An 18,323-nucleotide genomic window follows, 5' to 3' on the forward strand; every position below is an offset into this window, starting at 1 on the left:
TCAGGCTTCCTTTATTGGGTAATTAGAGGGATTATTGCAGATCTTTAAGAGACATAATGATTGCAACACCTTGGAGAATTTGGATGAAAGGTTGCTTTATTTTTATAAGTAGCAATATCCTGTCACTCTGCACAAGCTGTAAGTGTTAGGATTGAGAATTTTTTGACCCCAAATGCCACGAGACATTTTGATTTTGTTTGAGATTAATTTTTTTTTTATTTCGTAAAACTGTTATAGGGAAAGTAATTTTTTAAATCTGTTATAGAAAATAATTTTTTTAGTATAATTTTTTTTAAAAGCAGTAAAAAATTAATGTCCAAATAAAAATTATAATTGTGATCTGAAAAATAAAATTGCAACAATAGCTGCCATTTATAGTGGGGAAGAAATCAAAACCTGGTAATTTAAGTGCATATTCTATTTTTATGAAAATTGGTTTATCATTTTTGTGAGTTTTATCCTTATTTTGAGAAATATAATTTCCATTTTATAATCTATGCTCAATTACTCCCATAATTTTTAATCTATGATATATTAAATTAATTTTTTTTATAATTCATATTCTTATGCATCATCTTTATACTTATAAATAAGAATCAAAACACCTATTTTTCATATATTTGATCTCTTTTTTATTTTTAAAACAATATTAAAAAGGATAGTAATTTTTTTTTTTATTTTTTGAGCATTTTCACACTTCTATTGAAATATCATCATATGCAATTATTTTTACACATTTCATTTTCTTTAAAATATATCTAATTTCGATTGTACTAATATGATGATGAAAACAAAAATCTTTATTTATATTTAGGATGTTAAAATCATTAAAGTCAATTATATTCTCGCAATCTTCATTAAAAATTTTATTAAAATATTTCATTCATATTTGTTGAATCTTCTCTTTTAAAAAAATTATATTTTAATTTTCATTTTTGGTGCACTTCACTTGAGCTAAATTCTTAAGTTAATGTGCTTAAATTTCTACTAAATGCTTTAAAGAAAGTTAGATCCCACCAAGGATTAGCATAAGGAGATTTTTCAACTCTTCTAAAACAAAACATGACAAAAATGTATGAAATTTGATGGGGGAAAAAAAAAAAAGGTAAAGACAAAGCGAAGAAGCATCAAATTCATCTCACAAGTAATTATACACTCAAATTCATTTGCTCAGCCATCAAATTGATGGAGACTGAAATTAAGGGGAATTCCAATAGAATTTTAATGGAAAGACCATCAGGTCCACTATGAGGAAAGTCCTTCTAGTTTTTCCTATTAAATTGCAAATAAAATATATAATTTAATATTAATCATGATTTAAAATCACATAATTAGAAGTCTGTTCTAAGGCTTTTAAATGCAATTAAAAACTTAAAAAGAAGGCAATAAGACTTCTATCACATGAGAAGCATATAAAGTATTAGGGTTTGTTTGGATTGCTGTAGCGTTTTATAAAGTTGGTTGTGAAGTTAATGTGAAAAAAGTAACGTAGCTATTATGATTGTCAAAAAAATAACTATCCATCATAAAAATTTCTAAAAAAATAGTCATAAATTTTTTTAAAAAATAATAGCCAAATAAAATTATGATTGTTATATGAAAAACAACGCAACTAGAAAACGTTATAATAAAACCTTAATTATTAAGCAGATTAACAAGTTACATTATGTAGGATCAATAGATTTATATAAACTAAATCAATAAAATAATATTACAATTGATATATCATCAAATAATTTTTATGACCGGGCACGAATCTCCAAGCAACTTTGAATTGGAAACTTCTAAAATTAAATGCGGGACCATTTGAACTATGATTTCAGCTAACTAATAATCGAACTGAACTCCTCGAAAAGACGAACCCAACGACACAAAATTCGATCCAATCCAAGCTCAAATGGGTCCAAATCGGGGACATGAAGCATATATAAAAGGTTCAAACCATAAATTGAATAACCAAATCACATCCAAATGTGACATGCTTATAGTAGAATCGAGCGGCTCGATAAGACAAATCCAACGAGCCCAAGATCGACAAATTCTCAAATCATTAAGGCACTCAAATGCTTAATAAAAGGTTCATGGTCTAAGGTGTTAATATCGATCGTTCATTTAAAACACTCCCAACATGCCCTTGATCTTGTCCCTATTTTCTGGTCATGTCACTCCCAAAAAACAAAAAATAGTCCTCACATTCTTCATTGAGGGGGAGGAAAGGGAGGAAGCAGGGAAGAGAGAAAAGGAAGAGAGTTCATAGTTCTCTTGCAACCAGACACCTTGACCACCGTCCGGCCACTGACCATCACTGGACTTCCGCCTGGCTATTGATTGTCATCGGACTTTTCCTGGCTACCAAATGATGCTGGATTTATGCATGCTCATCGACCATCATCGAGCTTCCAATTATCCATCGACAGTCGTCGGATTTTCGCTCGGCCACCAATTGTCGTCGGACTTATGCTCGGCCATCGATTGTCATCAGACATTCGCCCGAACAACAATTTTCATCGGATTTACATCAGTCTATCGGTTGTCATCGAATTTCCTCTTGACCATCATCATTCGACTATGATCCTTTTGATTATCGTCACATGATTAAGGCCTTTCTGACCTCCGTCGCCAGACAATAATTTTTTTTACCACCATCATCTGCCGATCGACTATGATACCTTTAACATCCCTTCCAACCTTTGTCACCTGACAATGATCTTTTTAACCATAATTGCTCACCGATTATGGATCTTTAGACCTCCATCACCCGATTATGATCTTTCTGCCAACTTTCGCCCGACTAAAATCTTTCCGACCTTCATCTCCTGACTTCGGTCCTTCCGACCACCTTCACTCGACTACAGTCTTTTTGACCTTAATTCATCTCCTGCCGACAACGGTCTCTCCAACCTTCATCGCCCAGCTACGGTACTTCCAACCACCTTCTCGATCCTGACTGCAGTCCTTCCGACTTACATCACTCACCGACTATGGCCTTGCCAACCAAACGAACATATCAACATTGATTTTTCCAACTCCCACCATGTAATATACTCTATATAATGTATGTTTGCTACATCGAGCCAAGGCCGCCCCCACCCCCAAGGAAAGGCATCATTTATAATCAAATGCAAATATTAGTGGATTCATTTAAACTGGGCAAGTCCCTCTGGTTTTCTCTTTTTTAAGGGTTTTCACATAAAAACTCTAGTGTGTCTCTTATGAACGCTACAGCTCAACTGTTTATCTATTTGTGTGCTGGATCTTCGTATAATGCTAGGACATTAATATTTATATTTCTCTATTACTGTGAATATTATAGTCCACAACAAGAATATTTCATTTAATATGTAAAATATTATACTCATTCATTTAGATTATTAATCATAATAAGTATATATCAATATTTTTAATGTTAATGAGTTTTATCAATATAAAGAATCATGTCAGTAATGAGATATTATAATATTTCTTTTTATTAAAATTTCAAAAATAAATAAATAATCAAAATTAAAACTGAATTCCTGATATATTTATGCTGAATTGCATCACTAAAAAAAAAAAGAATTTCGCAATGTTTTAGAAGGGCCTTGGCAGCAGTTCTAACTGTCACAAAAAATATTGCAACGGTTTATCAAATGCTGTGGAAATAACTCATTTTTCGTATTACGTTTATTTTCTTATGATTATGTAGTTCTGTTTTAAATATTGATATATATTTGAAAAGTAAATATATATATGTTTTTAATTCCAATTAAGGATAAAAATAAAATAGAAAAAAAATAAAGCGATATAAGACGTCCCTAGTTTTAGCATTTTATAGAAATTATAATGGAAATGGACGTACGATAATCTTAAGTTGCACAAGATTTTAAAATTTAATTTTATTTTATTTTTTGTGAAATATGTAATTTTGTAAAATAATTTTCTCTATCTAAAGTAACCAAATTACCTTTTAGAAAATTTATTATTATGGATTAATATAGCAGTGTTAAAGAGCATTAAATAATATTGATAGATATTTTTGCTAATTGGTAATTAGTTGAATCACCAAATGCTGTTCACATCAAATGATTAATTAAAAAAAGAGAGAGAGAAGGACCAAATTGTAGAGATGTACACAAAATGCAAGAGATTAATATGCTTTAAAACAAAGCGAAAAAAGAAAAAAGGCCTTCAACATAATGTCCATAATATTATTTTCTCAACTGCATGAAACCAAGTTTTTCAGCACAGCTAAGACATCAGAATAGCTCATGATAGTTTTAATTATGTAATTGGCATCAAGATTATTAAGACAGCCCTTTAAAGATGATAAGATTGTGATGGGAAGGTGGAAATGTAGTAAAATTAGTGATGAGATGGAAATGGTGCAAGGTTGAAGTACAAAGTAGGAGATGATGATGACGATGGTGGAGATTTAATTAAGGTCACGTCTAGGAGGGGATTACGGTGTTGATGAAGGGAGTTTGTGATGTACGTTGGAGGGAATGGTGATGGTGACGAAGGTGGGGAGACTTGTAGTAGTAAGGAGGAGGTGAAGATATGGATGGTTGATGGGAGCTATAATAGTACGGAGGAGGGGGAGATGATGGAGAGTTAAAATAACATGGAGCTACGAGGAAGGGATGGAGATGGTGGAGGTGAGGAGCTATAGTGGTAGGGTGGTGATGGTGATGGAGGTGAAGGGGAGTTATAATAGGTTGGAGGAGGAGGTGATGGTAAAGGTGGCGGTGGGGATTTATAATGATAAGGAAGTGGTGGAGATGGAGAAGGTGGTGGTGGAGATTTATAGTGATAAGGAGCTAGAGGTGGCGGAGATGAATGTTGAGGTGGCGGGGAGTTGTAGTCGTATGGTGGAGGAGGAGGAGATGAATAGGGTGGTGGTGGTGATTTATAATAGTAAGGAGGCGGTGGAGAAGGAGATGGAGGTGGTGGCGAGCTATAGTGGTATGGAGGAGGATCAGGTGACAGTGAGGATGGGGGTGGAGAGTTATAGTAATAAGGGGGTGACAAAAATGGAGATGGTGGAGGTGGAGATTTATAATAATAAGAATATGGGGGAGATGGGAATGACGGCGGAGGAGAGTTGTAGTATGAAGGAGATGACGGAGGAGGCGGAGACTTATAATAATAGGTTGGAGTTGGTGGTGGGGGAGAAATATAACTGTATGGAGAAGGTTTAGGTTTGTCACACTCCTCATAAGGAGTCTTTGGAGCAAATGCAAGAGACTTGGCCTTAAGCACAATGAGCTCATGTGATTTGAATATTACTTTGAGTGGGGAGTCCTTATTGAGGTCGGTGGGAAAATTGCACTTTGAGCCCTTTGGCGCAGCGTGTAGTTCGACCTTGCAAGCCTTTGCTCCATACTTCCAGTAAGGGAATCCTTTCACAGTAACGCTGTATTTTCCAAAGTTTTTGGTCTTCCCATAAGCAACATAAGTATTGTCTCCAGCCTCACAAGTCACCTTAACAACGGCATCTGCTCCCAAGAGTTGGAAAGATTACATGTTAATCATTAAGAAAAAGCCATAGGGTTATTAGAGAAATAATTTTTTGCTCGCTCAAATCAATAAACTAATAGCCATGCAAATATATTGAAAGTGTATAAATTTTATAGAGGTAAAAGCCTTGCTCAAGATTAGTTATGTTGAATCATTTGCGACAATTTTTGTTACTGTTTTTATACTTTTAAGGAATTTTTTGACTAAAAAATTACTTTAGAAAGTAATAAGAAATCTGTTCCAAAAGTTCCGTTTAAGATGGCTTTTGGTCGCTACTTAAAAAAAATTTGTACTAAAAATTATTTTAGAAATCAGTGAGAAAATTATCCTAAATAAAGCCTTTATCTAAAAACTAAAATTATAAGTTAGAAGATTATTCACCACTAACCTTGGGGTTATTTGTCCAAACTTTTTATTTATTCGGAAATTTAATTTTCTTCCAGAAATAAAGAGATCCTAATATTATTCGGAAAATTAAATTTTTTATTCAACTAAGTGATTAATTAATTCTAACAACAATTATATCATTCAATTAAAAGAAATCCTAATAATATTATTATTTTTTATTAAGAGTCCTAATATTATTTTGTAAAGTTTTTTTGTCATGTCAATATCTTTATTATTATCTATAAACAACTCAATTGTATAAATTGATTTGAATCCAACTTGAAAAAAATCTAAGTTTTGGTTGAAATGTTGGTCAGATTTATTTTATGATTGGATTCAGGTTGATCAGAAAATTTATAATTGACTTGATTATCATTCAAGTTTGGATGAAATTGATTTAATTTGGGTTAAACCGATTATTTTCTAGTTAAATAAGTCGTATTTTGGTTAAAACCATTATATTGATATAAAAAGTTGCACGATCTATATAATACACAAGTCAAATGAGTCGGGATTGAGTTAGATCGATATGGATGGAGTCATATTTGGTTCAATCATTTTAACTTTTTTTTTATATATAAATATGTTTGAATTAGAATCAAGTATATTCGGATCGATCGGGTCAAGTTGGATAAGACCCGAACATACTAACTCGAAAAAACACCCTCAATCATCTGGAGAAATTGTTGTGTGGAGACCAGATACAAAATGCAGTTCGAAGACCAACTAGAATGTCCCGTGTCAGCGGTACCGAGCAATACCGAGCCGCGGTACTAAACACACGGGTGACGTAGAGCATTTTGATTGCTATCTGATGTTAAGCCAATCATCTACCACGGATCAAGTTACTTAAATTGTACCGCAGGAATAGCCTGCACCTTAAAGTACTCTTTATATATACTCTTGTAATCTCTCAAAATGAATAAGACTCTTTTTACTTTCATTCTATCTCTCCGAGCTGTACATTCAAGACAATGAAGTTCACATGGTATCAGAGCACAGATAAGTCCTCTTCTTCCCATCTTTTGTCTTTCTCGCATTTCGTGCTTTTCTCCTTCGTCTGCCTTTCTTCCATACTCAACTTCTTGCCAATGGCAAACTCACCCACCTCATCAACTCCCATAAGCCAATCACAGTCACTCATAATCATCCCTCTCCAACTAAAATTCGTCCTCAGCAATATCAAGAACCTCGTCGCCAATCCCCTCACCTCCGACAACTATCCTTTGTGGCTCTCCCAAGTTGAGAAAATCTTTGCGGCAAATGGCTTCCAAGAATTTCTTGACGGATCTTCCAAGAAACCTCCGCAAGAAACATCCACTGCGTCTTCTTGCGAAGCCTAGCAACTCCTCGATCAAAATCTTGTCGCTGCCCTCTTCTCAATCATCACCCCATCAATTCTACCATACGTTCTCTCGTTAACTCACTGCGCGGATATCTGGGCCACCCTAAATCATCGCTTACAAGCCTCAAATCGTTCCCGCATCATTCAGCTAACGAATGAACTCCACAACCTCACCAAAGGCGATCAATCTATGTCACAATATCTCCTCACCGTGAAATCCAAAGTTGACGCCATCTCCGCTGCCGGCAGTAATCTCGATCCCGAAGACGTCATTCTTTATACATTAAATAGCCTACCCGCAACCTATCAAGCCTTCAAAGCCGCCATCCGCACCAATCTCCAACCCATCACCCTTGATGACCTCTACACACTTCTTTGTAGTGAAGAAGTTAATCTTTCTCAAGAAGCATCCAAAGCTATGCAGCAGTTGCATCTCACAGAAAATCCAACCGCTTTAGCAGCCGCCCGTGGATGAGGACGAGGCCGAAATCACTATTCTCGCGGCGGTCGTCAACCAAATCGCACCTCACACAACAACAGTAATACAAACCCCTCCAGCTGACCTGAACGACAATCAAATCGCAACATCGTTTGCCAAATCTACGCAAAGCACGGACATTCGGCGGTAAAATGCTGGTATCGACATGATACCAACTATCAAGAACCCACCTCCCATCCAGCACTGTTCAGCCCAATGGAAGCCTCTCGTCAATCAGAATGGTTCTTGGACAGTGGCGCCTCCACACATTTAACGTCCGACGCTTCTCAATTTTCTACCACCGAACCTTATCACGGCAACTCACAGGTCACTCTTGGAAACGGACAAAACCTCTCCATTCGTAACAGGGGTACTGGCATTCTCCCTACCCCATCAGGTAGTCTCCAGCTCAATAAAATCCATCACGTTCCTAACCTATCTTTTAATCTTCTCTTCATTTATCAACTAACCCACGATAATTCTTGCATTGTTTCTTTTTCCTCACGGGGTTATGTGATTCAGGATTTGAAGACCAAACGGGTTCTTCTACGGGGACCCTGCCATAACGGACTTTACTCTGTCTCGACATCCACCTCGCCTGCCAATCTTGCACTTCTCTCCGTTCAAATGGTTCCCGATCTCTGGCATGGCCATCTCGGTCACCAGGACACTCGCAAACTGCAATGTCTTGCACAGCAACATTCAAATATTCGCTCTATAATTACCTTCAAATATTGTAATACGTGTAATCTTGCAAAAAGCCATAGACTACCATCCCTAAATTCTTCCTCATTTACTTCTGCACCTTTTGAAATTGTCCATTCCGATGTTTTGGGTCCTTCCCCCATTATTTCTTTAAATGTATTTTGCTATTTTGTTACGTTTATTGATGAGCATAGTAAGTACTGCTGGGTATACCCGCTTTCTCTCAAATCTGATGTTCTTTAAATTTCAAGAATTCTATAATATGATTCGTTGCCAATTCAATAAAACTATTAAAACTTTAAGAACCGACAGAGGCGGAGAGTACATTAACAATTCCTTCCAACAATTTTGCAAAACATCTGGAATGCGGCATCAATACACATGCCCACACACACCCTCCCAAAACGGCCTCGCTGAAAGGAAAAACCGCCACATTCTTGAGACAGTTCGGAGCCTGTTAATTCACTCCAAGGCTCCACACTCCTTATGGACTCACGCTCTTCACACAGCAATCCACATAATTAACCGCTTACCTACTCGAAAACTGAAAAACAAAACACCTCACGAATCTCTCTACAGCAAACCGCCCTCATACCAACACCTAAAAATCTTTGGATGCTTGTGTTACCCGTGGCTAAGACCTTATGCCAAATCTAAACTCGAATCTTTCTCCAAGCCGTGCGTTTTCATCGGATACCCCTCTACTCAAAAGGGCTATCTATGTCTCGATCCCGACACTAATCACATCTATACCTCCCGCCACGTCGTCTTCAACGAACAAATTTTTCCCTACCACCAAACTCAATCACACGTCCCGAATCAAAACTCTACCAACACTATCCCGCCCCTGCTCTTGGTCCCCTCCTCCCTTATACCTCCTCACGTCCAGCAACAGCAGCCCACCCACACATCAACTAACACCCGCTCATCTCCAATTACCACTCAGCCGGACTCAATTTTCACTACAACAAACCTCACGGACTTACAAACTCTCGGTCACCCCAGCACGGAACCATCTCCCACTACCTCTAACACTCAGGCACTCCGCAACACCACTCACCACATGATAACCAGATCTAAAACCGGTCATCTTAAACCCAAACAAATCCTTAACCTTACACATCAACTAGCCCCTAGAGTCCCTACCTCCTACACTCAAGCTGCCCAACACAAACACTGGCGCTCCGCCATGTCCCAAGAATTCCAAGCGCTTCAATCTCAGGGCACATGGGAGCTGGTTCCTTCATCCCCACATCAAAACGTTTTAGGCTGCAAATGGATGTTTCGAACCAAGTACAACTCCGACGGCTCAATAGCTCGATACAAGGCCAGACTCGTCGCTCTCGGCTACAAGCAAGAATTTGGTCTAGACTACACGGAAACCTTTAGCCCAGTCGCTAAAATTCCCACATTTCGCATTCTCATTCTTTTCGCCCTTCACAAGCACTGGCCCATACATCAACTCGACATCTCCAATGCCTTCCTGCATGGTTCACTTCAAGAACTAGTCTACATGAAATAACCCCCCGGTTTCACCGACGCCACTCACCCAAACCATGTTTGCAAACTCAACAAGGCTTTGTACGGACTCAAGCAATCCCCGCGTCAATGGTTCGTCACCTTAACCGGCTTTCTCTACACTCAAGGATTTCGCACTAGCAACTCCGACCAATCGCTTATGATCCTCCATTAATCTAATATTCAGATCTACTTTCTAATTTATGTTGATGATCTCATATAATCACAGGTAACAATGCGGCAGCTGTGCAAACTCTTCTCAGCAACCTCCACAATCGCTTCAACACGCGGCATCTCGGCAACCTTTCTCAATTCCTCGGCATCACCGCTCTTCCCACACCGGACGGCCTACTACTTCACCAAAGTCGATATGCAACCAGCATACTACAACGCGCAGGAATGCTCAATTGCAAGCCCACCACAACACCCATAACAGCTAAGTTTCACATTTCCCCTATCTCCTCAAAACCTTTCTTCGAACCACTTTTATACAGACAATTAGTAGGATCTCTCCAATACCTCACCTTAACTCGTCCCGACATCACCTATGCCGTCAACAAAGCTTGCCAATTCATGCATCAACCGACCGACAGTAACTTCGACGCCCTCAAACGTATCCTCCGATACATCAAAGGAACCATAAACATTGGCTTACCTCTCTCGGATCCTCATTTGTTTTACCTCTTTTGTAGATTCGTATTGGGCAGGCGACCACAAAGACCGGAAATCCACTACGGGCTAATGCAACTTCCTCGGCCGCTCCCTTGTGACATGGTGTGTCAAGAAGCAAAGCACAATCGCTCGATCATCCACCGAAGCAGAATACCGAGCATTGGCTGCCGCCGCAGCCGACCTCATCTGGACCCGCCAACTTCTTCAAGAATTTGGCTGCCCACAAACCACTCCTACCCAGCTCTTCTGCGACAACACGTCGGCGATCGCATTAGCAAATAACCCAGTCTTCCACGCTCGCACCAAACACATTGAAGTGGACTGCCATTACATCCGGGAATGCATCAAAAACAATTCCATTCAAGTACATCATATCTCCACAAAAGATCAAATAGCGGACATCTTTAAAAAAGCCTTATCTATTGTTCAATTCCGGCATCTCGCTAACAAACTGATCTCGCCTCACACGTCATCAGTTTGCAAGGGGGTGTTAAGCCAATCATCTACCACGGATCAAGTTACTTAAATTGTACCGCAGGAATAGCTTGCACCTTAAAGTCTTTATATATACTCTTGTAATCTCTCAAAATGAATAAGACTTTTTACTTTCATTCTATCTCTCCGAGCTGTACATTCAAGACAAGGAAGTTCACATCTGAATGATATTCGACGCCCGTACAAAATAATTAATCCTTACCTTACTATGAAGAAAACATTTGCACAAATATACATAAACAATTGCTTCCTTAAAATATTAAAAAAAGGGTAATTTTCTAATTCCCTCCGCCCGGCCGGCTTTACCGCGTTAATGAAATAATAGTAATTAAAATAAAATCAATATTTAAAAATAAATAAATTCTTTTCTTTTTTTGTTCTTTACAGACGATTTGTTTTGTCATTTTTGCTATGTTTCGACCTTAGATATAGTTTGATTTGCAAAAAAGAAATGATTTTTGTTCTTATATAAAAAGAATTGCAGAAATTATAAAACAACTGTTTTCAATTTCATCAAAGCAGAATTTGCTGTGGAAGCGGAATTACAGAAATAAATTTTTTAATAAAATTTACATTGCATTCATTTAAAATAATTTTAAAATTTATTCTAAAAAATTTATCCCAAAAGTAAAGATCCAAATTGTGAATCCTTACAAAAATCCAAATAGCCAAAAAAAAAAACGATGGAGGTATTTTTGTAATTAATAAAGCGAATTATATTTTCCTTTCCTTCCAAAATAGAAAATCCAGGATTGCTTACCTTTGAAGAGTTTTTTGATGTGAGAATCCACAGGTTGTTTCCAATCATAGCACTTGTAGCAATAAACAGTGCCAACAACCTTAACCAAGAGCTCATGTGGATGAGGTGGAGGGGGAGGTGGCGGCGATGAAACTTCCGGCGGTGGTGGTGAGTTGTAGTAATAATTATATGGCGGCGATGATGGTGAAGGAGGCGGTGGAGATTTATAGTAATAAGTTGATGGCGGTGATGGTGATGGCGGGGGTGGAGATTTATAGTAATAAGATGATGGTGGCGATGGAGAAGGTGGCGGTGAAAACGTGTCTTGGAAGGGTGGTGGTGGCCATAGAGATGATGGAGGAGGAGATTGATGGTAGTATGGAGGTGGTGGAGATGGAGATGGTGGAGGTGGAGATTTGTAGTAATAAGGTGGTGGCGATGACGATGGTGGAGGAGGAGATTTATAGTCGTATGACGATGGTGAGGGCGGCGGTGGCAATGGAGACGGAGGGGATTGATGGTAGTATGTTGGTGGTGGAGATTTGTAGTGGTAGTAGGAGGGTGAAGGTGGAGGGGGAGATTTATAATAATGTGTAATTGGTGGAGACGAAGAATAGTTAAATTGTGGCTCTTTAGAGGCAAAAGCAAAGTTATTTATGGAGAAGAGAAAAGCTAGAGCTAAAGCCATGGTTGGCCATGAATGCCCCCTTTGGGGGTCACCGGCCGGAATTCTCATAAGAGGCCGGAGATTTTGGTGGCTCCGGCTCACTTTGTTTAGTTCTTGACGGGAGGAAGAAGGAGAGGGAGATTATTTGGCTTTATTTTTATGTATTGTTTCAATATTTATATCGGCGACCGGAATAGTCAGAACAATTCTATAATGTGGGATTAACCAGTCTTTTTTTCTCATAATTATATAATTTTTTTTTTTGTATATTTAATAAATTAATAAATGTCTAACTTAAATTTTGACATTTGTATTTGTTAGAAATATAGCTGTTAAAAGAATCGCTGTAAGAGCCCGGCCGTTTTGATGAAAATAATTTGGAAGTTTTGGGAACTATTTTTTTGAAGCTTGTTTAAATATTATTGGATTAAAATTCAGTGGAATTAAGTTCTTATTCTCAAAACTCATCTTAGAAAACAAGAACTGAGTTCCATTCGGAGAGTTAAGCTTCTTTTTATACAATTTTATTAATGATAGAGGTCAGAAAGATCATTGTTTAGCAACGGAGGTCAGAATGATCATAGTCAGCGGGTGATAATGGTCAAAAAGACTGTTGTCTATTGACGGAGGTCGGAAGGATCATATTCTGATGACGGAGCGGAAGGATCATATTCTGATGCTGAAGGTCAAAAGGATCGTAGTTGGCTGAAAACAGAGGTCAGAAAGATTGTTATCTGGAGACTGAGATTAGAATGACCATAGTTGGTGGCAAGATAGAAATCAAACGTCAGTTGGTGGCTGGGAAGAAGTCCAACATCAATCGGTGGCCAAGCAGAAGTTTTGTATAAGTTGGTGTTTAGGAAGAAGTCCAACATCAATTGGTAGCCGAGAAGAAGTTTGGCATCAGTTGACAACTAAATGTTAGTCTGACGTTAATCGATGGTTGGGCAAAAGTCAAGCGTTAGTTGGAGATCGGGCAGAAGTTCAACGTTAGTCAGCGTGTGATGCCCTAGAACTAAATTGGAAGAATTGTTCATTTATCCTTTCATGAACAATACCAGAGCCATCTAAAATCATTTATCAGTAATAAACAGTACAACATATTCTATAATTTAAAACATCAATGTACACATCTATATTCATTTTTAAAAGTCATATTCACTACTCAAGATCTACACAATCATCACATATCTATCATATCCTGGGTACAAAAAAAAACTAAAATAAAAAGAAATAGAACTTGAAGAACCCTGATTAGCCTCATACTCATGCTCCCCTTCCTTGACCTGAAAATTTTAACCATACAATGAACTTAAAGCCCAGCAGGTCACCAAAACCTACAACTGAACTCAAAATACGGTAAAGGAGCAATATGTATGTCAACAGTCAAATAATAGCAGTTGCATTCATATGATCATTGAATAAATACAGAAATAGTAAAACCCACAAGCAGCAGTAGTAAAATCTATAAACAATATAAAATGTCATAAAGTAGTAAACTAGTACGAGTGTTAGATCTCTAAGGAAATCGTCGTATCTATAATATCAGTCAGTATAAAATCATATAAAGCATCAAATCAAAACATCGTTAATGACTGTTGAAATCAAATCATTGTAGTAAAATCATATCAAAATGTACACATGCAATCCAATTATTCTTTATCGTTTGTTAAGTGTATCACATGCATAAGATCAGTACATTGAAGCAGTAATATCAATATCTATATCAGTAATAGTAGTAATTCGATGGCAAGAGCAACAGAGTAATATTACAATAATAGTAAATCCTACAAAAAAAATAAATCCACACAATATTAAGAAAGATGCCTTAGTAGTATGCATTTCAGTAGTAATGCTAAACAAGTAAGAAGTCCTGACTATCATGGTGTTTTTCAGTGTTAGTATCAGTGTTAGTAAACCGTTGGCTCAGTAAATAGAGTCGTCACCCTTTGTTCGTCGACATAGTAATAATCTATTTATAACTCCCAATCTGTGTATCACGTGAATTAGTATAGGATAACACCAAATTGTAGTATTTAAAGGAAAGTCGTCGGCCCACCATCCTGTACAAAATCAATCAGTCTCCAACCAAGAGGTCAACCAGTATTTACTTATTTGTTTCACACACGTATAATATTATCAATATACTATAACAGTAATAGCGACAAGCTATTACTAAAGCACATATCCACATCCACTTGTAAAGCATTAGAATAAATAGTGCATAATTAAGCTTAATTAAGAAGATGCCAAAATGTCATAACGGTATACAAAAAAGAATCCTATTAGGTAAAAATACACATTTTTAGAAAATTATCAAATTACCATGGATTGTATAAAATGACATTTTAAGACTTTTATTCTAATACACTACTATTTTTAGATGTCAAAATAAATTTTGAAGTAGACAAAAATGGTTGTATTTATAAAATCACACGGTGAAAAAATCTCAAATAAATACTCAAAATGCTCATAATCACGATCTCTATAACATACAAAAAGTTACGCGGTGAAAATTTTGTCAATACAAATTTATACACGTTTTTTTGGTAACGAAAATACAAATTTGAGCAGAAAAATACCAAAAACACAAAATTTTTGAAATAAAAAATAGTATATGAATTCCTTAGATTTTCACTGGTGTCAAAAAATTTGTGGAAGTAAAGTACTTCAAGCAAAATACCATGACGAAGACAGTTTACAATTTGGAGTTATAATGACTCCAAAAAAATTAGTAATGTCAAAATACATGATATTACATAGCGGCCGTACAGAAAATCCAACATTAGTTGGTCGCCGAGCAAACGTATGGTGTCAATTTGTTGTCGGGTTAAAGTCCAGAGTCAGTCGGTGGCCTAGAGGTGGTCGATGAGGAGTTTGGTGGCAAGAAGAATTATCTGATTTCTCTCTCTCTCTCTCTCTCTCCCTCTTTGCTTGGCCCCCCTTCCATGAGGAATGAGGTTTTTTTTATTGTTTTCTGAGAGTGACATGACTAATAAATACGAAAGGGATCAATGTTAATTTGGGAATGATTTGAATGGATGGCCGATGTTGATTCTTTTGACCGTGGACCGTTCATTGGTCATTTGAATGTCTTAATGATCAGAATTTGACGATCTTAGGCTCTTTGGATTTGTCTCATCGAGCCGCTCGATTCTACTAAAGCATGTCACATTTAGAAACCATTTGGTAAACCAAATTATGGTTTGAACCTTCCAAATGCTCTTTGGATATTTGATTTGGATCCATTTGGACTAAGATTTAGTCAAATTTGGCATCGTTGGGTTTGTATTTCCGAGATGTAGTTTGCTGAAGTTGAAGTTCAAATGATACCTGTTGCATCCTAGAGTATTCGTGGTGGTAGAGAGAAATATAAAGTTTAACGTCTTAGCGTTGTACGAAAATCCGGCACGCAATCATATAAGAGAGAGGGTATGTCATTTACTAGAGAAACCAAGTTTTTTACGTGAAAAACCCCTGAAAAAAGGGGAAAAAACCATGAGGCCTAGCCCAGTATAAATGAATCCACTGGTATTGTAGTTTATTGCAAATGAGGTCCTTCATCGGGGGAAGGCCTTAGCTTGATGTACATATTATAGAGTAGATTACATAGTGAGAATACAGAGCATCAATGTTGATGTGTTAGTTTGGTCTGAAGGACTGTAGTCGGTGTGCAACGTAAGTCGGGAGGATCGTAGTCGGTGGGCGACGGACGTCGGAAGGACTGTAGTCGGCGGGCGACATAAGTCAAAAGGACTGTAGTGGACTAGCGACGGAGTTCGGAAAGACTTTAGTCAGCGGGCGATGTAAGTCAGGAGGACATTAGTCGGCGAGCGACGTAAGTCAGGAGGACTGTAGTCGGCTGGCGACGGAGGTTAGAAATACTGTTGTCGGCGAGCGACGTAAGTCAGGAGACCATAATCGGCTAGCGACGGAGGTCGGAAAGACTGTAGTCGGAGGGCGACGTAAGTCAGGAGGACCGTAGTCGGCCGACGACAAAGGTCGAAAAGACTGTAGTCGGCGGGCGACGTAAGTCAGGAGGACCGTAGTTGGAGGGCGACGGAGGTCAGAAAGATTGTAGTCGGTGGGCGACGTTAATCAGGATGACGACGTTTAGTGGAAGTCCATCAATGGGCAGAAATCCAACATCAGATAGATGACTGGTGAAAGTCCGATAATTGGCAGAAGTCCAATTTTACTTGGAGTTGGAGGTCCGACGTCGGGTAGAAGTCGGGAGTTAGTTGGTGGCCGAGGAGAACTCCGACATTAGATGATATTCGGGGAGATCGAACTCCAATGTTACTTGGAGTTCAGGTGAAACTCCGACATTACTTGGAAGTCGGGCGGAATTCCCACGTCACTTTGAGGTCGGGCAAAATTCCGGCGTTGTTCATAAGTCCGGCAGAATTCTGGCGTCGGGCAGAACTCCGGCGGTGGTCGAGGAGGAGTTATTCCCTCCTATCCTTCTCTTCTCATTCTCTTCTTCTTCCTTCTACTTGCTTCTTTCTTCCGTCCCCTCTCATGAAAAATGAGGGGTTTATTTATAGATATTATGGAGTGGCATAGCTTGTAAATATGTGTGAGATCAGGGGTAAATAGGGAGTAGTCGAATGGATGGCCGATATTGAATCCCTTGATCGTGGACCGTTCGTCAGACATTTGAAGGTCTTAATGATGTCGGAATTTGGAGATCTTGGGCTCGTTGGATTTTTCTCGTCAAGCCGCTCGATTCGACTATAAGAACTTTATGTTTGAAAACCGTTTGGTAACCCAAATTGTGGTTCGAACCCTCCAACAGTGCTTTAGGTCCTTGATTTGGACTTATTTGAGATCGGATTGAGTTGAATTTGGCGTTGTTGGGTTCGTATTTCCGAGACGCTCAGTTTGACTGTAAGTTTGCTGAAATTGGAGTTCAGGTGATCTCGAGTTTAATTTGTGAAGTTTCTGGCCTTATTTTGCCTCGAGATTTGTGCCTGATCAAGATAACTTTTCGATTATATATCAATACCAAATTTAATTTTTGAAGTTTCCAACTTGATTTTGCTTCGAAATTCTTGCCCAATCAAGATAATTTTTTTTTTATGATACATCAGTCATCAACATTGTAAGCTACTATTTTTGTTTTATTTTGAATTTTTAAGGACAATGCCAAACTACATTAATTAAATATACTTGTTTTTAATATTTGTTAATTTAGGTAAAAGAATATTAAATAGAACAAAAAAAAAGCATATTCTATTTCGAATACATCCAAATAAATATATATATATTTCATATTTTATTTAAATTTTTTAAAAAATTTCTTAATTAAATTTTTATAAAAATACCTCGATCGAATATTTTTCCCCGTGCAAATGAGGAGGGCTTGACCAGCACAACGATGCTACTTTGGCGATATCTGATTGGACGGCTGGGCCAACTCTGCACCGACGAACTCCAAGCAAATTCGTGATAGCAATTTTTAAATACTTTCATTAAAAGATAATCTCATTACCACTTTCGTTTTATAATTTAATGTTTGATAACATTTTTTTTTAATTTTATTGTTAACTTATTTTAAACATTTTGGAAGAAAGCTCTGTAATCTTTTTTTTTATTTTGTTTCAATGTAATAATGAGTTAATTCACATTTCTTTAATTACAATTAAATAACTGCGGGTTCTGTATCTATGATGTTGATTGCTGGTAGGTTCGCCGAGAGATTAGTTATGTTGCGTCCTGGAATATTCGCGGCGGTAGAGAAATATATAGTTTAACGTCTTAGCGTTGTACGAAGATCCAGCACACAATCAGATAAGTGAGAGGGTGTAGCGTTCATAAG

General features: G+C 37.6%; 1 protein-coding gene across 1 annotated transcript; it reads right to left on the reverse strand.

Moving 5' to 3' along the window:
- Positions 1–4,590: 4,590 nt before the first annotated feature.
- Positions 4,591–12,253, reverse strand: LOC110093851 (extensin-2; the record flags this gene model as incomplete). Its single annotated transcript, XM_020818867.2, is given in 2 exon segments — positions 4,591–5,474; positions 11,857–12,253. Coding segments are annotated over 2 exon segments (1,281 nt in total), but the record flags the coding sequence as incomplete, so codon positions are not given.
- Between the last annotated feature and the right edge of the window lie 6,070 nt (positions 12,254–18,323).

This window comes from Dendrobium catenatum, unplaced genomic scaffold (genome assembly GCF_001605985.2).
Source record: "Dendrobium catenatum unplaced genomic scaffold, ASM160598v2 fragScaff_scaffold_621, whole genome shotgun sequence".
NCBI lineage: Eukaryota > Viridiplantae > Streptophyta > Magnoliopsida > Asparagales > Orchidaceae > Dendrobium > Dendrobium catenatum.